Raw genomic sequence first — 23,481 nt, 5'->3', positions numbered from 1 at the left:
GCAGTCCCAGCTCTGCCAAGCTTCTGCAGCTGCTGCTGCCTTCACTTCCTACCATAACGGATAGTGCCCCTCAGTGTGAACCAAAACAAACCTTTTGTACCTTAAGCTATTTTGTCACGGCAACAACAACAACAAAATGAAAACAGACAGAAAGCTTGAGAACAGTACACACTACAAAGGATCTTACAGGCCCAGCTCCAACTAATAGTGAGGCTGTCTTAAACATCTAAAACATAAAGGAAGCTAAAAAAAGGCTATCGACACACAAGCCCATATGAAGACATATTTGCATGAGGAAATTTATGTTTAAAGTTATGTTTAAAAGGTTGGTTGGGATCTAGGAGGGATGGCAGCTACTGAACATGAAGGTGCAGCTCTGAAGACAGACGGTGGCTGTGGGTGGTAGGTGGTTAAGTCCACGTTGGAGAGGGACATGACTTCTCAGGTCTCGATTACTGCACACACTAGGCACCAGGGAAGCAGTCCTGGCTGTGCCAAGCCTAAGAAATACTCATTTCCCTTACAAGGTCACATGACTACAGCACACAAATGACTACAGCAGGTGTAGTTGTGGAACTCTACCACCATGGATGGGTGCTCATTCAAGAACTCTTCAGAAAAAGCTGGTTAGGTTGGTGGGAATTCTTGAAACACAAACATTCTACTTAGAAAGGATACATGCTTGAGTTATTTAAAAAACATTTCAATCTCAATTTCACAGAAAAATAATTTACTGGGCAGGAGAAAAGGCTATTGAGTCAAGAAACGTGTGTGCCACCAAGCCTTGCCACCTGAGCTTGGTCCCTGGCAACCACAGGTGGCAGAAGAGACTCACCTCCTCAAAGCTAACCTCTAACTGTTGCACAAGTGCTATGGCATGCTGCCCTCATCTCTGTGCACACACAAATACATGTAAAAACCTCTTACAATTTATTGCAGAGATAACATATACTGTGTCACATGAATGTGGTGGAATCTCATGTTGATTGTCACATCTACAGTCACATCACACGTTCACCTTCCATTTTACATAAGTGCAACTCAGGAGAGCTGTGAACTGTTGTGTATAAAACAAAACCTCAATAATTATAGTTCTAAGAGAGATAACCCTTTCTTAAAGTGCTGTTTTTCCCCTCACCCCCCTCCCCAGCCCGTACCCTGTGCTTTATGTACCTCTCTCTCCATTTGTCTATAGGCAGAAGCAGCTGATTCCCACACCCAACTCTACAACCTCCTGAAGAGATGGTCAGTGCTGCCTGTGGAAGTGGAAGTGGCAGACAGGGCACAGGGCACAGGGCCAGGGCTGCGCCATGCTGCAAATGTAGAGTCCTGCATCTCATTACCCCTGCTCACAAAGAGCGTTCTAAAAGGACACTCATTCAACTGCAAAAAGAATGTGTTATCACGTATAAAACTTGGGAGAAAATGTAAAAGCAAATTATCATGTAAATTATACAGAAACCTATTAACAAAAATGGGGGCAGGGCGGAACAGAATGAGGAAAAGAGAGGAGGAAAAAACATCTTCAAAACTGAAAAACAAATTCACATGCTTACGAAAAAAGAAAACGGGGCATTTCACATTCAGAGGCTTTACTGTTTCAAAGTAGAATTTCCCTGTATTTTTAAAAACATATACATAATTCTCTGTTTATCTTTATACATTATAAGACAATATATACAACTATTTTTGGCAGGCCCAAAAGTCATTATGTAGCTGAGGATGGTTTCAAATGTGTGGCTGATCTTCCTGCCTCAGCCTCCAGAGTTCTAAAATTACAGATGTGAGCTTCTATGCTCTGCTCTAAACACAGTAGCTTTAAACAAACCCTCTATTCAAGATTTAAGCAGTGGCATCCAAGGAAACAAAACTTTGCCACAAAGTGTCTTCTGGACACCTTCTCTTCCTTGTTCATTTCTCTGATGTCTTTACCATAAACAGCAATGGCTTCTCATGTGTTTTCTTACTGAGTGAGGCATCACGGCATCATGATGGGACAAATCCAATTTCACTTTCTCCAGTACTATTAAAATTAAAAACAAATAAAAACATTCAGTTCACTTTTCATGAGACAAGATTAAACAAACTAATAAAAGTGACTTAATCACTTTGCTAAATGTCCCAAAGTAGGATCAAGATGGAATTATACAGAACTCAAGAGGCTTGTGGGACAATGTTTGGAATAGGAGTTGTTGACTCATTGCAATAAAATGACAAATTATTATGTGGGAGAAAAAAATCCCAGCCATCATCACTGGAAGGCAAACCCATCCTAAATTACACTGCAAAGAACATGCTTAGCTCTCAGTGCCATGCTCTTAAGACAACTGAATGCCTGCCATTTCTTCCAGAATGCAAGTGCTGAATTCTGCATTGCTCTGAAAACGAAACCTAATGCAGTCCTGAAAGAACAAAGCCAGCCTACAGCTGAGTGCGAGATGGAGGCATCCAGTATCATCCACACCCCTCATACCTTCAGTGTCTATGAACTGCATCTGCTGGGAGCTGACAGAATCTTCCTGCCAAGTGTTACAGTGTGCAGATACCTGTGTGCGTGTGAAACTGCCAGCGTTCTCACTAAATTCAACCTGATACAATTTAAAGTAAGAATATGGCAAAATCTTTATTTTATGCTAATAAAAGAAATAACTTACATTTTTCAGAAGCAATTTAAATCTTTTCATTAATGGCTATATCAGAGAAATGAACTCTCTTGGTTCCCATTACACACAAAATCATATACTTTATCTGGAACCTACATGTGGCAAGAACCAGGCTGGGCTCTATAGGTAACAACCCATACAGACCCAACAGCGAGGTCCTAACTCAAGAGTCCTCTAACAAGCAGGAAGCATGCTCCTAGCACAGCCAAGGCTGGGGTCAGGTTGACACTGTGAAGAGGGACTGTTATGAAACCCACAAGGTTCTTTTCAAAAGCTTTCACATGATAAATATTGAAACTGCTGGTAAAAGGCAAACTGTAAAAGACCCACACTGACATGCTAACAGTCTGAAGATCCTGGAAGCACTTCAGAAATCAAATCCCCATGCATGTTTATGTATGTTTTTATGTGTGTGTGAGAAAAATCCCGTGACTGAACAGATGGTCTCAAATGATTTTTTAAAACACTTCAAAAGTGTCTGTCGATGAAAAAGAAAGATTAAGAACACTAAGTATGAGAATTGGTTCCAACATTCAGCTCCCTATAGTCCTGAAGAATCATTTTTAAAAGGACTTAACCAATCCCACACCTAAGGCTCAATAAACAATGCAATATATATATGTATGTATGTATGTACGTACGTATACACACACACACACACATATATGTATGTATGTATATATATACACACACACACAAACAAAACAAACAAACAAACAAAAAACAATTAATGCAAACAAGAGGCCATGGATTTTAAGGAGAGCAAAGAGGGAAATATGGAAGGTATGGAGGGAGAAAAGGGAAGGGAGAAATGTAGTATTATAATCTCAAAAATCAAATAAAAGATTTAAAGATGATATGAGTCTGAGGAAGAAAACAGCAAGTAGAAGCTTTTTGAGGCTGAGGCAATTGAGGAGGCAAAGAGGGACAGACAGATTTTCCCCAGGATCACAAGGAAGTATTTAAAAACCTTTCCTAAATAGAAGTATCTGTATGGAAGAAAATACTATTCAGGGAATTTTAGCTGGCACCCATCAGGCAGGCAGGGGATGCCATTATGACAATGAACAGTTGGAAGATATTAATGCTTCGGCCATGTAGCAACTGGCAACCGAGCTTCAGGCCTGATGCACTCAGAAGAACAGCACAGGCGAGAGACAGGCAGGATGGGCTTCATCCAATAGGCTAATCAGTGCTGTTCCATATTTACAGTATTTGTTTCTGACTAACTATTTCTGGCAGCTCTTTATGTATTACAGTGTGTGTGTGTGTTTGTGTGTGTGTTTGTGTGTGTGTGTGTGTGGTGTGTGTTTTAAGCAGTTTAAAGATTTTTAATTTAATTCTTTTATTTCTTGAGACAGAGTTTCTGTGTAGTGCTGGCTGTCATATATATATATATATATATATATATATATATATATATATATACATACATACACACACTAAGTGGCTTTGAATTCACAAAGATCCACTTGCTTCTGCCTCACAAGTGCTAAGATTAAAGGCATGCAAATTCATGTTCACCAGTTTACTTTTACTTTTGATGATCAGAAGATTAGGGTATTAAAGATGAAAGTATTTCTTTTCTATTTACAAGTAAGTAAGTAATAACAAACACTACTCATGTCTAATAAAGTAAAGCTTGAGTATAGAGCCACAAAAAAACCTTTAGTGACAGGTATAGACCTGAACCAACTGGCCTTTCAAGATGGTGAATGTATGTCAATGGCAAGACAACCAACTGCAGTAATGCAGGGAGCACACATTGGTGCTGGCACATTCAGGTGTCTGATGGGTGGCTGCTGCCTCTGCTCTTACTGTTTCTCAGCTATTATGACTGCCATTTATGGCTCATATAAAGCAAATAAATGCATCCGAACACACGTGGGACATGGGCTGACACATTGCTGTTTGTGCCACACAATGATTAGACCTTTAATGGCGTGCTACTTAAACTGCTGTGTAGGGAATCCCCTGGCTCTTCAGAAAAATTATAAATTTTAAAAACAATGGGTTTTCAGTGAAGACTTTCATTGGCAACAGAACTCAGTATTTTGTTTTGCTCCATGAGAAACTGTACACTGCTGTTCCTCAAGCCTAGTGGTGAAATGAGTACTACAGAATGGGAGCTCTCAATAGCATCTACTTCTTCTTTTTTTCTTTTTTTTTTTTTAGGTTATTTTGCATCTAGAAAAGAAAGAAAGAGGAAGTAGGCTAATGCCCCATGTTCCAAACAGATTGGTTACTATACACAAAGAGATACATTCTTTATAGAGGTGAGATAGTGGACACTACATATACGGTATCTGTGCACTGGGTATCCTGAAGGGTGTTAGTGTTTTTGCTTAGAATGTGGCTAGTTAAGAACAGTCATAGCTACATAGACTTAAATATGGAGAAAGGATATAATAAAGCTTTTATTATTCAAGATATTATCAAACCAAGAAAACCTGCATTAAAACACTTTTCAGGAAGTGACAGAAAAGTAGTGGTAAAGAAGTAACTAATGAAACAGAAAGGTTTGGTGACATAATGGATACTGCTTGATGGATCTGAACAAAGACCTTGAACTTGCGAGCGAAGAACAAAGATTCAGTGAGTTCAAAGAGTAAGGAAAGACTTCACACGAGGAAGAGAATGACTTTTTGACAGCCATTTTCATAATCGTCTTCACTATGAGAGTCACACAAGGAACATATCAAATCTGAAGGTCATCATCCAGGGATGCCATGCAAAAGTTTCCTTATACTGGAGAGATACTACTAACATGAATACTGATCCATATCCATGATATGGGTGTAGACTGCTTTCCCTGGCTTCTTTATACTACAGCATTTACCAAGACCCCGAAGTGTCTAAATCCATGTAAGTTTCAAAGGGAAGCTGTAATGGACTACATGGGACAAAGATTCCTATGAAAGGGTTCTACAATGCTCTTCTATGTAGAAATGGTATTATTTCAAGATGCTCCCTTCACCCACTGCTAAGAAGTCATTCAGGCTTGAAGGAAAAACAGAACCAGCAGGTGAGTGTCTCTTAGTAGCTGGCAAGGGTGAGATGGGCACACAGCCCTGGGGAACTTACCTGGGCAAACTTATGGATCTGCTCCACCACTGCAGCAAACAGTGCATGGACACTCTCGTCAATCAGACTCTGCATGTAGTGCACAGCTTCCTCATCTGACAGGTCCAAACGGAACTTATCCTGAACCTGGAGAGAACCAGACAACATCAACCTTTTAATGGAACAAGTCAGGAATATGCTCTGCAGAGACAGAATCAAATGGACAGACATCATTAAGACACCAAGAGTTACGCCAATAAGGAACTCTGAATGCCTCTCTTCCAATCACAGACACTGACTCCTCGTAAGAACAGAAATGCCATTTCTTTAACTCAAAGCTGCACTTTATACTTGAGCATTCTTGCTCAAGAGCTACTGAGTGACAGAAACAGAGACAGCAAAGTGAGATCACATTAACAACTCCTGACTCACACACACCTTGATGGTCATAGTTCACAAGAAGTACATGAATCACTGGCAAAAATAAAGAAATGTTCTAAAAAAGCCTTACCCACAGCAGCCCCCTGATCTTAGTAAGAGATTATTTCAATGGGTCTATGATGTCCAAAGACAGGATTGTTTTTTAGGCCATATTTTAAGGCATAGTTCATTTTTAATAGGACTAAGCACTAGAAAAATGAATGCATGCATGAATGCATATACATGTATCTGTGTGTTTCCTCAAATATAGAAGCCAGTGTGACTGAAGAACTATTTTCGATAAAACCTGATTATGTGGTACACAAAGTCTCTTATTTGGCTCTGTGATGGCCTTGCCAAAGACAATATCTATCTTCCGAAACCGAGGATGTTGGAAGCTTCCTTAGGAACCCTTAACTGGTAAAGAGGTGTGTGCTTCCAGAGAGTCTGATGTCTCTGCATAAAAACCACTGCACTTTACTCCTCTGTTATAAATGACCCACATGTATTACTTCAACGTAGAATGGAAGGGAGTAGGATTCCCAAGTAGACAAACTACTTAATTCTGTATTTTTTTATTTTTGACAATACTGTATAGCCATTAAATTCACCCTCTGTTACTTGCTAGCTGCCTCCCATTCCTGCAAACCTTCCCTTTCCCAGCTAGTTCCCTAAGCTTGCATTTATTTTCCTGCTTTCTGATGCTTTGGTTTGGTGCCTTGCTGAGTTTATTAAGTCTGCTAGTAAAAGCATGGGTATGTATAGGATTTAACTGCAGAACACTATCTGAAAAGGAGAAAGGAGAGGTAATACAACCCAAAGCCACAGCAAGCTGCAGTGTGGAGTATACCATGTGGCTTGATTTCAATGGCCAGGACAGAGAGGCAAAAGAAAAGTCTTTCCCCATTTTGGGAAATCCTCATTTGCCTGATTCTTGAGGATCCACTTGCAATCTTGTCTCGCAGTAGACCAATTTCAACCATCGCATTTTCAAGAAGCACACAGCTTCTCTAGAAGAGTCACTTAGTCAGAATAACATTTTCACAGTGGGTGATTCTATTGTGAGGCGTCTACTATACCACTACCAGATGCTCAAATGATCTAAAAGCAAAAGTGAGCCAAAACAGGTTCAGCAATATACTGAAGACATTCTAGTTACCAATGGGACACATACTGATGGTGTCTCCAGTGACTGGAAAGTCCTAGCATCCAGACACAACTGGGAAAGCATAAGAGATAGTTTTACTTGGGGCTTCAACATGCTTTTGAGTTATGTGCTCACACCCTCACTGTAATGCACTTGGCAGCCTAGTGCCTTCACCTGCATTTAATATGCTACGCACACACCCCTCTTCAAATGTACCCAGCAACCTCAAAACTATTCTACTTCCCAAAGCTGCACCAACCTAAACAAACTCCCATCTCTGAACAATGGCATAATTTTCCCTGATCCTGCTAACAATCCAATTTAGTCTATTTACAGAGCATGATTTTATTAAGTGTGAATTCAATAAAATAAAACAAAACCCATAGAATGGCCTAAAGTTTCTGCACCACACCAGAATCATACAGCCTAGGTTTGCTATATTTGTGTGTGTGTGTGTGTGTGTGTGTGTGCGCGCGCACACGCGCGCACACACACACACACACACACACACACACACACACACACACACATCTACCTTAACAATTCTTAAGTTTGTAGGACAATTTCCCCAATAAAGCCCTGAAACACATTCTATACTAAGAAGCATGATGGTTTTGTTTAAATTAAGTATTTTTTGAGTGTTCAATTTATACAAGCTAATATAGAAAGACCTTTGAATAAAAATAATGTTTAGGATCTCTCTCACAGCAGCAGCTTTCAATTAAATAAAATGCAGACTTTCCCAATTAAATTATCTTAGTCAGAAAGCTAGGTTATGTTGGATATGACCCTGGGAGACGCAGGCAGAAGAATCCTAACTTAAAGTCTAGCCTGGGCATCATAGGACCCTATTTCAAAATTAAACAAACAGCAGACAAAGCAGAATATTTCCCTGTAGCAACTCCTTAGTAATGTAATCATAAAAGTAACTACAACAAAGGGACACCTTTGATTCATCCAAATGAAAAGAAAATTTTTGACTTATTTTCTTCCTGAGTTCATTTATTTGTGCTGTATTAGAATACCAAATCTATTAGGTGTAATAGAAGAGGATTTAAAGGAGTAACTTAAAAAACAAAAAAAAACAAACAAACAAAAAAAAAAAAAACAAAACAGAGAAAAACCAAATCCCACCCAACCATGTCTACAGGAGGACCACCACTAGAAACTGTTTCAACAAGACATGCAGCTATTGCTAAAGCAAAGGAAAGTCTGTGTCTCCCAGACTGCATGGGAGTGGGTATCATGACATCTACAGGCTGATCCAGCAGGAGCCATGGTCATCAAACAGGAACAATGGGCAATTTAATTTTAAAGGTTACCCCAAATACAGCCAGCTATTTATAGCTTCTTGTAATATATATAATTTCTTTGTTTTAAAGTTTAATAGGAAATCAATTTGAAGACAGAATGTCTCCATTAAATTCCCCAATAGAAAACAGTACCTTAAATTACTGCATAAACTTGGCATCAGAGTTGGGAGGTTTCTTTTAATTACTGAAATAAAGGGAATGGGAATGACAAGGCCCTGGCTGCTAGGCAGTCATGTTTATATGTGGATCCATTAAACATCTCTTTAGTGCCTCCCACTCCAACCCTCTGAAGACGGCTACACATTTTAAAATCTACAAAGACCTGAAATCCACCGCCTCTAGTCACAAAGCCAAAGACTGTTAGGGAGCACACGTTCTGTCTCAAGTGATGCACACTTCTGCAGTAAGAAGTCTTATTTCAGGGCTGCATGCTCATGAAATAGTGGGGCCATTCCTGGCTACAGCTAAAATCACCAAATCACTGCCAACTCAAGATGTCACCCCCACTCCCTTGTCTCACCTTTATCACCCACCATTATCCAGTAAGTTGGAACCTTTATTCCTTTTATCCCGCGTGCCGTCTGTTTCTCTTACAACAATTTCTGTGCACAGGGAAACGGACTACTAATATTATCATACACACACCAGGGCATGACTCACAAGCAAGCAGCAGCTCACAGACACTGCAGTGAACGAGAACGAGATGTGAAAGCATCAAGACTGTCCAGGGAAAGGAGAGGATGAGTGCAGTGGCATTTACACTTGAGAAAAGCAGAGTGGTAGACAACAGGCCCTTAACACTTGCCCAACACACCCAACACAGGCCAGCCGTGATTAAAGATGTATTTATGTATCTTTAGTTTGTAATTTGCTCATTTTATTTTTTTCTTCCTGAGAAACTGTTTCATTATGTATCTCACACTGACACAGAATCTGCTATGGAACCAGACTGTTGTCCCCAGGTTTCCATTTGTGTATTCACTTGCTTGTTTATTATTAAGCACACTCCCACAGTGCAAGTCAGAGACTAACTTTGGGGGAAAAAATTTGCTTTCTACCATCTAGGTTCTGGGGATCAGATTCAGGTCATCAGGCTTGGTGACAAGCACCTTTACCTAGTGAACTAACTTGCCAGCCCAAAAGTGTCTATTTTCAAATGATTTCAGTACTTTACACATGCATCTAAATATTTATAAAAACACATATTATACTTATGTAATAAACTAATAGGGCTGATTTGCTCATTGACGAAGCTTACTTAATTCACTAAGCTCTGGTCAAATTAACAAAATACTTCACTTTATCAAAATGTATTTTTATTGATTAAACTATTTGGCATTCTTTGTTCCAAGTAATTAGCTTGAAAGATCTACAACAGTTTTGAGTGAGCTTTTCATATAACCGAGCTCTGCTTGGCACACTGACCCACAACTACCAGGTAATTTTTGATGTTTATAGCTAATGATGGTACACTTCCCAACACAAGCTTCAAGGCATATCCCACAATAACAGAAAGGTGCACTCATTTAACCACAACATGTAATATTTATATTAACAGAAAAGTACATACATTTTTCTATAACATGGATACTTAGGTAACATTAGACTTTCCTTTAGAAAGCCACGACCCAATGGGATGGGGGGAGTGTCAATACTTCATCAAGTCTGATGAGGGCGTGGAACAGCCCAATGAAACAACTAAAGCTCTTGTATGTTCCCTGTCTCTATGCAGCACCCTAGTCCGCCACTTTGTGGGGAGCTTTCTGAACTGAGGGTCATAGGATAACTTCAGGTGAAGATTAGCGATTTCTTGAAGGCCCACGCTAGGGAGACCTTCTTATTGCTGTTGTTGGATTAAAGGCCAAGGCCATATTTAGGGGTTGAGGTCTGTTAACTCAATTTCACAGTTCAGGACAATCGTGTGTTCAAGTAAATGAATGTGAGTAACAAAAATGTCACATGCAAGGGATCATTTCCCAAGGAACTATAAAGCTTGTTACTTACTATAAGAAGTGAGAAACAGGAAATAATGGGGCCTACCAGGCACTATGACCCACACTCCTGTGACCCAACAGCTTCATGCACACTTCTGTGTTCTCCTAGCTGGTGTGCTGTCCAATCAGTCATATGATGAAGTAATAATATCAATGATTACCTCACTAAAGCATAAAGTCTATTTCCTTTGAAAGAAGTAATTAAACCAATACGAAACCAATTTTACTCAACACCCATTTTAAGTACTGTTATGACAGTGCTAAATCTACATTTAAACTGGATACTTCACATTTTGATGAAAGATCAGAAAGCAAGACATCTGTTATGAAATAGTTTCAAAAAATATGGCAAAATGCCTTTAAAGTTCTATTTAACTGAAACAAAGTGGTAGGCATTATTAGTCTAAAAAAATATCTAACAAATTTGCTTTCTAGTTCATTTTTCACATAGAGAATTGTTTGGAGCTTTAAAACAGTGCTGTAAGAACAGCTGGTAAGAGAGCCACATGACTCCCTGAAATAGGTGGTTGCACAACAGAGGATGCAGGACAAATAAGAACTGGCCAAAGAAACCACTGCCTATGTGGCATGGCCTAAGAGCTAAAGACAGCACTTTCTGTGACACAGCTTAACAGGTAAAGAAACCAATGCCTATGGCATGGCTTAAATTGGTCAAAGAAACCACTGAATGTTGCAAGTCTGATAAACACTGCCAGAAATTTCCCAAATGATTTCCGAACACACCCACACTCAGGGAAGACTGAGCATGACGGAGATATGACAAATAAGTTTCAAAGAAACTACAAGACATCCTTAATAGACCAGATGCAAGCAGAACACGGGGGTCACGTGAAGCCTGGTGCAGGCATCCTTCACAGCTCAAGGGTTTTTCATCAGTCAATTATCTTTCCTGATGGATGGGCTTTAGTCAGTAAAGGAAAAACAAAGGCAAAAAACTGGATACACAAACAGTTTCTCTCCTTCGAAACAAAAAGAAGTTTCATTGAATATTGTTGACCATATCAGAGAAGAAATGGAAAGACCAGTGTACCATCTGCCTGAATAAAACAGGAATCCTTGAAGAGTTTATTTTCTTAAATGGCTAAGTAAAATAACTCTATTCAAATTCTTCTCCTAGACTGCTCAACATGTAAAACCTGAGGAAACCTGGTCTCCCTCCTGTTCAATCATAGCTGAACTTCATTTTCCCAAGACATAGATTTGCTGGTGTGAGTCATGACTTGTAATGCCCGAGAAGCTCTATTGTGGAGAATGGTACCGTCTTTCAGACATTTTATACTTCTACAAGTTAAAAGCCTGCACAAATCTCAGAGGTCGAACATTGCATGCATTACTATCTTTTGCCTTTAGATACATTAAACTCTTTTCCATCTGCTCTCATGAGAAGTAGCTATCAGAAAGTAGATTAAAGGGAAGAATTCAAATCCAACACCTTTCCTCCCATCCCTGCTGGAACTCTACTTAAGACAGATAAGTGACCGCTCACGCTAAGCAGCTTTCACTAGTTATCTTTATAGATTGTTGACAAAGAAAACAAACACAGGCTCCACAGTGACCTGGTAAAATCCAAAACAGAGGGGACAGATGGGAGACATCTACATGATATGGCATCCATAGCATGGTCCACCTGTGGCCACCATGCCAGGCACCTTGTTAGCAATGTTAAAGGAAGAGTTACCATCTCGGCATGAAGAGGACTTCCCACAGTGAGATAGTGGTCTCTCTAGATTCATACTATGTGTACAGGGATGGGTACAGACAGAAGTGAACACGAGTACCACAGAACACTTGAGAGACTGCTGCTTCTGAAATGCGAATAGAGGAACATAGGACTCTTCTTTAGACTCTGTGAATAATCTATAGGCTGGGGCAAAAAGAGGGCATGCGCTGTTGCAGTCTTTACCCATTTTTATATATGAAACATGGACTGTATTATACACCAAAGGAAGTAGAAAATTACCTTTTTTACAGTTTTATCTGGTTCAAGAGCAATATCTGGAATATTTGCATCAACCATCAAGGAGAACAAGTTCAAAATCAGATTTGAATACCTAAAAGAGCAAGAAAGAAAGCGAGTTAGAATTCTAGACTTCTTTGCCTTATCAAGAACACTTCCAAAGGTGGTTGCAACTGTAACTATATGACTACAACTAATCAAAAGTTCCAGACAGTATGAGTAAATATGCAACAGTGATTGTACTTCCTGAAGGTATTGTTCAACTCCTTGGAGTCACTCATGAGTGACTCATGGGATAATGTCATTTCCCTTTCTTTCATTTAGCCATGGCTAAACAACAATCTAGGGAGTCATAAGAAAGCATATGCTTGTCACCTAAAAAGACATCTTCAATGTTACAAAACTCTAGTTGCACTGAGAGTATTTCCTCCTTGTTCTTATTTTCTGAAAACGAGAATATCATTATTAGATGGAAACTATAAAAGTTAACATTCCATGGCATGAGAACTAAAAATTGCAATATGAAGACCTTTTCCTTGAGACAATGTATGTACACTTAAGTTAGACCCTTGTGTGATGTTGTTTGTAATAAGGAATGTGAACTCAGTTCTACATTAATAACTGGCTTTTATTTTCTCACTCTACCCACTACGAATGTTCCAGTAGCAGTTTATAAAACACATTGGTTTCCTTCCGCTTCCAGTGAACAGGTATCCTTGGGTACCACTGCAGCTATCAATCTGTAACCTCCTGCCTGTCCCCGTCCTCAGGGCCCCTTGGCAGTGCACTAATCACCAAAGGACCTCTTCTCCTAAAAGCCTGTAGAACCTCCCAGGAGTGCCACCCAGTGGACAAAACCTTAACACAAGGCCTTTTGTGCAGTAGACAAAACTGAAACATTTATCAAAACCTTACAGCTAACATCATTCTCAATTACAAAATACTAAATGCTATAATAGGGTCCAAGGCAGGGAAGTCTGCGCTCGATGATCTTATTTAAATTAGTGTCAGATTAGTATTAGCTGATCTAGCAACCAGAATAAGACAAGAGAAATAAATACATACAGATCAAAATTAGAACTGCTGCTTTTTGTAGATGACACAATACCTGGTGAGGTTATAGGCACACCCTGGGATGGAATGCACACATACCTCATACTAGGATTTCTGCTGTACTAAGAAAATTCTTTTTGTATAGTTAGGTGAACATACTGTAGACACTGATCCTGACACTTCTGATGGTGAGAATTCTGTCCATGTTCTAGTACCTGAGTTTCTTTTCTTCCTGATAACCTAAGTCATCCAATCTTTTTAATCAAACCATGATGAAAGAAGAACAGAGTGACAATGAAGAAGCACAGAGCAAAATCAACCTTGTTCAGAGCAGAATGAATCATGAGATACTAAAGAGACAAAAAAATTGAAAACTCTGAATTATCTTGAAAAGCATAGAAAAAAATGCTAGAAAACAAATCTGCTCATGTATCATGACTGTATCTAAGCCAATGCAGTGGCTACTATATTGCTAGACACTGCTGCCAGAAAAAAAGGATGGAGTAAAACTCCTCCTAGTTAGCCTAGTCTCTCATAATTTCAGTTTCTTAACTGATAGGTTATAAATGTGGGAAAGCAAGATCTTCTAAAGCTGGGTTTATCGTTATATGTAGCAAATATACTGAAAAATGCCATTATGTCTTTCTGAGAAAGGTCAGTTAGTAAATACACTGGCTCCATCTCCATAACTGGATCTAGTGCTTTGTGAGACGAGTACAGCTCCCTCAGCTTCGCTCATGCACACGCGCATGCACACACACACACACACACACGGTTCCACACCCGGCTTTAGCACTCGGTGAGGCACACTTACAATCCCCTCACCTTCGCAGGTGGAGAAAGGCCGTGTAACACTGCTTTCGGAACTCTTGGTACTGCTCACTCTGTGTGCCACCCATCCCTTCCACCATCTCTTTATTCAGCTTCATCGGAGGAGGAAGAGGCTTTGGATCTCGGCCCAAGATATACCCAAAATCTATGTGGAAGAGTTTCCCTGGATGCAAAAGAGAACTCAGTCATTTTCACAATTACCTTTGTAAGCCAGGATGAAGATATTTTATAAAATTCATGGAAGTGCCTCTTTGAAAAAAATTAATTCATTAAATTATTCTATACCCTTCAAAACAGAGTATAGTTTAATTCTTGGAAATAAGAAAAAGCAAGCTTAAAAACCATCCCGATTAAAATTAATTTAAAATTTTTAACTCATATTTAGAATTGAAGAATCAAGGAGCAAACGTCTGACCAGCTTGGAAATGAGTCAGGCCCAGCAGAGAATCTCTTGTTCATTAGGCTGAATGAACTGCTCTTTATGAAGCAGCCATTTCTTTGATTTTAGCATTCCTAAAATGAAACCCTGACTCTTATTAAATTATGACTGTAAAAAACAATCCTAATTTCAAGTTGTATGGTTGGTTTACTCTATCTGCTACCTAGCTGTAGACCAGGGATCTGACCACTGTATCTATGACTAGCAAGAGCTGAACACAGCCGCAGTTCCTCCCAAGAAAAGTCTTACATCATAATCTCACAGCAGGCACACAAGCACACAAGAATGGGATCATTCTGCTCCATGATGATTCACCACGCAGTCCATGAAACACCTAATGATTTACAAGTTGTCACGAAGCAAGGATGTTCTAGACTGATATCTTAGAGCAGAGACTTGAGACTTACTGTCGTTAAGTCCTGCTCAGAACAGCTTCTGGCACACAGGAAGCACTAACTATTGAGGGAAGGAATTCACTGGTTTAGAAAGCTAACTAAGCCCACTTTAGGGCAATCTACCTATTCTGTCTTCTGTTGTATAATCCATTATGACCTGTTTCACACAGATCCACCTTATTTTTCCCATCAAGGGTACCAGCCATAGAAGACTGAATTTACTTTTCATATGCAAATCAATTTTCCACACCGACTCCTAGTTAAGATGTTGGCTATGCCTTCCTTCCTATTTACTGCTATTCCTGAGTGTCAGCACAGTCACTGTGTCCGTGGAAGACATGCATCAGTGATAGACACAGAGTCTCTATGCTTATAAACTCTGGGGTATTTGTCACTGTGTAGGAAGGGGCAGGACCTTAGAATTAGGAGCATAAATAATTAAAGTACAAAAAAAACTTACACCTGGTTGCTACACTTTGCAAATTATAACTGTAGAATCAAAAGAGAATACTGTAACACAGTACCTGGCATACAGTTAATGCTCTAAGGGCCAGTTGCCACTACCATTATAACTTTCTCTCTCTCTGTGTTTTACACACACACACACACACACACACACACACACACACACACACACACACACACACACGTTAAACAGTCAAGGAAAACTAAACAACAACAACAAATAAAATACCATTAAGGGAGAGATGACTAAAGTCTTAACAGTTCTGAAGAGGAAAAAATAACTTAAAATGATAGGATTTATTCAAAACTAAGTTAAGCTATTCACCATCCAATAATCAGGTCTCCTAAAGCAGCTCACAAATATTTATTTTAAGTCCTTTAAGTAACATGTAAAAATGAAAACTTTCAACTTTTCTCCAAAATAAATCTTGTTGCTGGCAAGAAGATGGGCAGGAAAAGGTGCCTGTGGCCAAGCTGGTGATGCGAGTTTGATCCCTGGGGCCACATAGAGGAAAGGGAAAACAGACCTTAGCAAGCTGTCCTCTGATCTTCACATGTAACCCCTCAGTAAACAAACAAAGGAATGAATAAACAGTTAAAAATGACAATAGAGTGTTAATGACTTTAAAGATGCCTGAGCATTTGGAATTGACTGTACCTGAGACTCATGAATGACAGGAACAAGGACAATTAAACACAGATGTCACCTCCCTTTCTGCAACTTTTAGATATCTTTACCAGAAGAAGAAACTAAATGATTAAACTGGACATTTTTAGGGAAAGAGTCGAGGACAGTGTGCACAACAGCTCAGCTGCAAACATCAAGCCTGGGAAAAAGCTCTCACAGCACAGGGAGCAGATCATGGGTGAATGAGTGTTTATCCTAATGGCCTGAAGACTCACAGGATAAAGGGCTGTTACAGTGAAAAAGTAACACGGAAACACCAACTCTCTTCTACTGAGTCACCACCTTACCTTCCCCTAAACAAAGAAGTGGTCAATCATGTAGGAACTGGGTTGTTTTTTATGGCTACTGCAGGTTAGATGGTGCAGGTGAAAGAAAGACAAGGAGTTAGAGCCTGAGACAACTAGACATCATCAGAGAAGGGAGCATGCATTGTAATAGCTCACGAGGCTCCTGGCGCCTACAGCAGAGCACACATTCCCTAAGCAGTTGCTACCAACTAAAGACTACACTCATCTTTCTCCCTTACTCAACTCACAATGAGCCAGTAAGAGTCCAAAATAGAGTCATATTCTACTGTTACTATCCCAAACCCCAGGAACTTCCTTGTACCAGGAACACTCTAAATGTGTCTGTTTGCATCTATTAAGCCAAGGCCCTCTTCATTCCAGCTACAGCCCAGAAATAAAAAATAATTCTTTATCAAAAGTTATGGTAATTTCAAGCATCATTTCAGCTGAGTCCTGTGGTGGTGGTGATAAGAATTTTCCCTATAGGCTCATGTTTGAATGCTTGGTCCCCAGTTAGTGGAACGGTTTGGGGAGGGTTAAGAGGTATGGCTTTGCTGAAGGAGAAGTGTCCCTGTAGTAGGTGTTGAAGTTCAAAAGCCCAGGCCCTGCCTCTATGCCTGCTGCCTGCAGATCAGGATGTAAACTCTTAGCTCCAGGGCCAGCCCTGTCTGCTGGGCTGCCTGCTACCACACTGCCTACCATGATATACGCGGACTAACACTCTGAAACTACAGCAAGCCCCAAATTAAAAGTTTCCTTTTATAAAAGTTCCTTTGGTCTTGGTGTTTCACCACAGCAACAGACCAGTAGCTAAAATAAGTTCTATCAGGACTGATCACCCTAAGCAAGCTATGGTTTCATCCAGAGACATCAACCCTGGATAACAAAAATCCCCCTGTCTCATGCCAGTTTAAATTTGTGGCTTCCTGCTTTCTCCAGGATGGATGGAATAGCAATTCAATAACAAGTAAAACATCATTGCAGATCTCTTAAAAAAGAAAGATGTCATTAACTGACTACAAGTCCTTCTGATAAAGACCTTCAATTTCATGATGGATATACAGCGCCCTCTGCTGCTCAACTAAGCAACGAGCCAACAAGCTAAAAGGACTCAAACCAAGAGAGGGAAATCTATAACTGAGACCCATGGCTCACATTTAAGCACATTACATTTAATTATTCATATCCACTGAAGCACCTTATTTCACACATGCCTAGAGTACCTCTTTAGCCAGTCCTCTCCCAGCCCATCAATACTCTCTGGGGCACCAGTAAGTTAAATCTGAAGCCCCCCCCCATGTCTCCCATCAGGGAACTGCACAGAGGTAACAGAAGACCTCTAGTTACTCTGCACAGTCACCACTGTCAAAGCACAAAGTCACTCTGAACTTTGCTGTGCTGGCAATGGGAACAGAGCAGACAGACATTGCACATGAGCTGTTGAGACATGACAGCTACCTAAGACAGCCTAAAGTTCTCAACTTCTAATATAGTGCAAGATTTGTGATCATGGCATAATGGACCAAAATACACAAGGGATGATGGTTAAAATGAGGCAATTTAAAATAAACCAACTAAAATATACTTCCTGCAATAAACTGAGTCAAAATTCACTTTGTTAAAACTCAGCCATGATACTATTTATAGATAACATAACTTGAAACATTACCATCTGTGCCCTAAACCAAGAATTTTGAAAGCATTTCTCTGGTATGCTTATTTATTTATTTTAAAGTTTTTAGACAGTCTCTCTCTGTACAGCAGGCTGGCCTGGATCTTTCTCAGCAATCCAGGCAGGCTGGTCTTGCCTTATAGTGATTGGTCACCTGATCACCTGCCTCATCCTTCCCAGTGCTGGGAGTATAGGTGGGAATTATCATACCTAGCTAGATTTAAGCTTGCTTATATTTATTTTTAAACTAATTTCCCTAATAAAAAAAAAAAAACTTAAAATGCTTACTGCAGTATATAACTGGATGAATTACTGGGAAGATGAGCTAAATAAACAACCTTAGTTGGGAGGTGGTGGTGCACACCTTTAGTTCTAGCACTCAGGAGGCAGAGGCAGGTGGATCTCTATGAGTTCGAGGCCAGCCTGATGGACTGAGTGAGTTCCAGGACAGTCAAGGCTACACAGAGAAAGAAAGAGAGAGAGAGAGAGAGAGAGAGAGAGAGAGAGAGGGAGGGAGGGAGGGAGGGAGGGAGGGAGGGAGGGAGGGAGAGAGAGGGAGGGAGGGAGGGGGAGAGAAAAAAAAAAACTCAAGAAAACAGAGCAAAAGAGAAAATACCTTGCTGTTTAGAAAGAAAGAAAGAAAAAAAATGTTTCTCACAAACATTTCTTGGAAGTTCCTTATCTACAGGCAAACTTGAAGTGCCCTCTGGTGGAAACTATAAGAATTCATAATCTGATTTATACAACAATGAGACCTTTTATTTCAAGTTTTTTTTTTTTTTTTCTATGAGTTTTCTTCTAAGGATTTCATGTCTTTTCTTAATCTTTTTCATACAATTTATTTTGATCATATTCTTTTCTCTACCTCCTTACCTCTCTACCCACCCAACTTCCTGATTTTTCTCTCTCTTTCTCAAAAAAGAAAAAAGCATGAAAGTCAAGAGATTAAAAAAAAGACAAAAAAAAAAAAACAAAAAAAAAAACAAAACAAACAAAAAAAAAAACCCCCACAAAACTAAAAAGCACATAAAATCCCAGAGACGGACGCTGCTTTGCAGTGTAGATGGCAATAACTGGGAACCTCTGTGGTTCTGGAAGGAGACAAACGAGACACAAGAGAACTTCTTCCAAATGAGAGTGCTTTCAATCACATCCTGACACTTTATAAAGACCTTTTTGCTGAAGTGCTAAATTAGCCAAGAACCTCTGTGACAACCAGAAAGTGTCCTTTGGTCTTGGTTACTACAGAGACTACCTGGTCAACACAGAACATGGCATCCCAGACACAAATTCAACCAAGTAAATCCCACATACAATAATTCAAAATGAATATGGAAATTCTATTATAGTATGTGAGTTAGCAGGGTTAGGATATTAACAATTAAATTAAATTCAACTATTCCTTTAAGTTCTGGTGATCATAATCAGAGGAATGCAAAAGAGACAGAGAAACATCTGCATACAAGAAAAAAAAGGCTTTAAACAGTAATTTCAAATCCTAGCTTCTGCAAAAAGGTACAGATACTTGGATTATTTAATTCAAAGAAAGAACTACACAGACGAGCTGGGATGATTTGCTACCCATTACTCTAACCTCACCTTCCTATTCACTTAGCTAAGTGCTGGCTGCCTGTGGCTCTAGAGGGATGGGGTTAACTGAAGACAAGGCCCCTGTTCTCATAGGCCTTACACCCTGACTGGGAAATGACTGATGAGGAGTCAGTGTTGGCATAAACAAAACACCTTCAACCAACATAAAGAAGACAGAATGAAGTAGTAAGTATAGAGTGACGGGATAACGTACATGTTGCCATTGACCTAACAATTACAGGTTTGCTAAGAGCATCTTAATTCAGACCAGACAACAACCAAAGTCTGCCCTGCATACATCTGAGCAAAGATCTTTCCAGAAAGAAGAAACAAGGGTACTTGTCTTGTGGCAGGGTGATGTGAGCTTGGGAGATTATACGCTGGTGGCTTCAATAAGGGACACGGAAAATGCAGAACTGGCATGTTACCGATGGGTTCTGCAGCTGAGGAACACACTTACTAACAGACATTAGTGGGCTTCTGGGACTGGGCTGTGAGCTGCAGAAATGGAAGGGAGGGGAGGAGCCAGGCAGTAGGGAGGCAACACTGAAGAGAATGGCTGTCCCTGCCCCTGTCCCTGTGTGATCAGACTTCAAGGAAGCATCTGGCTATGCCAAGCTGAATGAAAAGGAAAGGAGGGATGTGTAGAGCTGTAGGTTTACAAACTGTACTCAGAGATCAGGCGGGTGGTGTAATGTAGGATCCCAGTACTGGGAAGCTTACAGAAGAAAACCCTGAGAATAAACAAACAGACAGATGGGCTAATAAGTTAGCATGGAGAAGGGAGAAGGGAGTGAGCACTCCTTGTACTCGATGGAGAAAGGAAACCATAAAGTAGTTGCTCAAGACAGGACACCTATGGGAAGAGGACAAGGAACAATTCATGCACAAGAAGAGCCCGGGCGCCTGCACACGTGGCTTTCTACAGAGGCTGCGCATGCAGGAGGGCGAGAGGGTCACTTCCAGGCTCTCTGCTCAAGTGCTCTTACTCAGTCTGGGCCAATCCCGAAGTGTCCTTCCAGAGCCCCATTTTAGGGGACTTAAGAAGAATCTTGGGCCAGTGAGATGGCTCAAGAGCTAAAGGCACTTTCCACATGGTCCCGAAGACCTCAGATGGAACTCCTGGATCAACATGGTAGGCAGAGAAAACCTGTTCTTGACAGCTGTCCTCTGATAACCACCCATACACCACAGCATGTGTGCAACAAATACACATACAGAAAAGAAGAAATAAAAAAAAATTAAACAACCTATACTTTACCAATAAGTATGCAATCTATTTTGTTAATAAGTTGATTCTAGGATAAAGGAAAAAGCACCACATACTAAAATACATCTTCTTTTTTCCTCCCTCTCCCTCTCTTTTGTTTTTTGTTTTTTGAGACAGTATTTCTCTGTGTAACCCTGTAGACCAGGCAGGCCCTGAACTCACAGAAATCTGTCTCTGCCTTCCAAGTGCTAGGATTAAAAGCATCCACTCTCTGGCTAAACATACGCCTTCTTACGTTACTGATTTGTTACCTGTTTTTGTTAACAGAAGGTTATCCAGGTGCCGGTCTCCAACTCCAAGAATGTACGTAATCACACAGTAGCCAGCTGGAAGACACCAGAAATTGGGAAAGACAACACTCAGCATTTGGGTCCCACACTCCACTGACCATGAAAGTAATCAGCACTGCTTTAGTTTTGATTTGGTTTTAATCATCTCCAACTTCCGCACTAAGGAAGCTGAGGCCTCCCTTGAATTTCACTGTCTCTCATCTCCCCGCTAACTAAGGAAGCTGCAGCCTCCCTGTCCCTGGTTTTGTTAGTTATTACTGTGAACACTAGAGAAATTAGTATTTGCAATGACAAATCTTGAAGAATTTTTGTCAAATTATCAGGTTCTTTTTTTTTTTTTTAAAGTCTCAGAAGCTAAATTAAGCTTTGTGACCTTTAAGTGAAGTATCCATTTAGCATTTGTCATTTGAAATAGATATGCTAATGGTGACTACCTAATAAATACATATAAGATAAACTGTCAGTCATCCCATAATCTATAACTGGCTTGTTTAGCCAATGTTCCCGCCCCAGTATTGTCTTTTTAATCCCTCCTTTACAATGTGTTATAAAATAATATCTTAAAGAAATGAAAATTAGTTCTTAGGAACAGAAGCTGCATGGTGACTGGCACACATGACAGGAAATGATAAAGAAACCAGAAAGCTTGGTCCTACTTCCTTCCTTCCAAGAACAGGTAACTCCAAAGCCGCAAGATCGCTGTCCAAACAGATCTGTTAGTTTTGCTTAGCGTTAATAAAAATTATTTTTGACTGGGGTATTCACCATATTTCACTTAATGATAATGACTCAAAATGAGACTCCAGTGCGAATCTCTAGGCTCTAAGACGGCCAAGTGGGAAGCTGGGAGAAGGGACGCCTGAACCTATCACAATTAAAGCACCCATACTTTGCCATCTCTGTCATTTCAAAATAACAAGGATTTCTTTTGCCATCTTACACCTTTTACTTGTTTTCTTGAGGGACATTTCCATCTTTATATGCTGTAACTAAGAATCAATACAGCGTCCTCAGTATGGCCAGCTCTCCTTCACTTGTGCATCCATGAAGAATAGCACTTACCACAGCTTTTGACGTAAGTGTCCATGACCTCGGCACTGATACCATTGGGTCCAGTCTCGCTTGGGGCATGTTTCCTGAAAAAGTTCTGAAAAGACATTGTATATATGCAAATTTACCAACATAACACATTTGAACAGGCTAGGCTTACAAAATCATGAATAATGGCCAGTGTCTAGTCTAAACTGGAGTCAGGAGACAGTGTGAGGATGTAGAAACACAGAATGGCAGAATTTGGTACTTCATGGTGTTGCAAGAGCCTGGAGACCCTTGAGTTAATTCCTTCACAATACAGGTGTACCCGCCCATTTACGGTGGGAGCTTGTATCCATGAAGTGGAAAAGTCCACAAAACACTTAAGCCATAGGCTTCTGTTTTAGCTACCTGACACCTCAGGAGCCTGACAAAGAATCTGGAGTATGTGAGGGATTCCTACACACTGATCAACACATACACAAAACACAAATAAGAGGAGCACGGTGATGTGAGGGAGCACCTCACAGGAGGACTGCCATGTGCATCTTCAAATGCTTAACCATATACTCAAGCATGAAAATGCAAAGGAAAGCTGCACTGGGATTCCAAAAGCTAGAATTCTCAGCATGAGGAGTGTGCCAGACCTTCCTGATGGGTGCTCTTATAGAAGTAGGAATGGTGATAGGGAAGGTAAAACTACTGTGAAAATGACTTAAATTCAATTGAATCTGGGAAATAAAAATGACATGAGCTGCTAAGCTAACTGCAAACATCAGTAATAGATGCATTGAAGAAATCTGCACTTAATAAAACTGTCATTGAGGGTGGCGTACACAACCAACACCTTTAGAACAGGCAACATGAACACCCTGGACAATCTGGCTAAGG

The 23,481-nt window shown here is 40.1% G+C and overlaps 1 protein-coding gene across 1 annotated transcript in view; it reads right to left on the bottom strand.

The window, feature by feature from the left end:
* Positions 1 to 1,575: 1,575 nt before the first annotated feature.
* Positions 1,576 to 23,481, bottom strand: part of Pik3c3 (phosphatidylinositol 3-kinase catalytic subunit type 3) — a 76,139-nt gene continuing 54,233 nt past the window's right edge. Inside the window, exons 20-25 of the mRNA XM_051202278.1 lie at positions 22,621 to 22,705; positions 21,520 to 21,594; positions 14,457 to 14,625; positions 12,582 to 12,672; positions 5,748 to 5,873; positions 1,576 to 2,023 (exon numbers count right to left, since the gene is read on the bottom strand). Of these exons, the coding sequence (XP_051058235.1) occupies positions 2,009 to 2,023; positions 5,748 to 5,873; positions 12,582 to 12,672; positions 14,457 to 14,625; positions 21,520 to 21,594; positions 22,621 to 22,705 (561 nt within the window). The 3' untranslated portion in view covers positions 1,576 to 2,008. The remainder of the gene's footprint in view (positions 2,024 to 5,747; positions 5,874 to 12,581; positions 12,673 to 14,456; positions 14,626 to 21,519; positions 21,595 to 22,620; positions 22,706 to 23,481) is intronic.

This window comes from Phodopus roborovskii, unplaced genomic scaffold (genome assembly GCF_943737965.1).
Source record: "Phodopus roborovskii unplaced genomic scaffold, PHOROB, whole genome shotgun sequence".
NCBI lineage: Eukaryota > Metazoa > Chordata > Mammalia > Rodentia > Cricetidae > Phodopus > Phodopus roborovskii.
The sequence above is the reverse complement of the archived record's forward strand: the minus strand, read 5'-3'. Positions and strand labels throughout refer to the sequence as shown.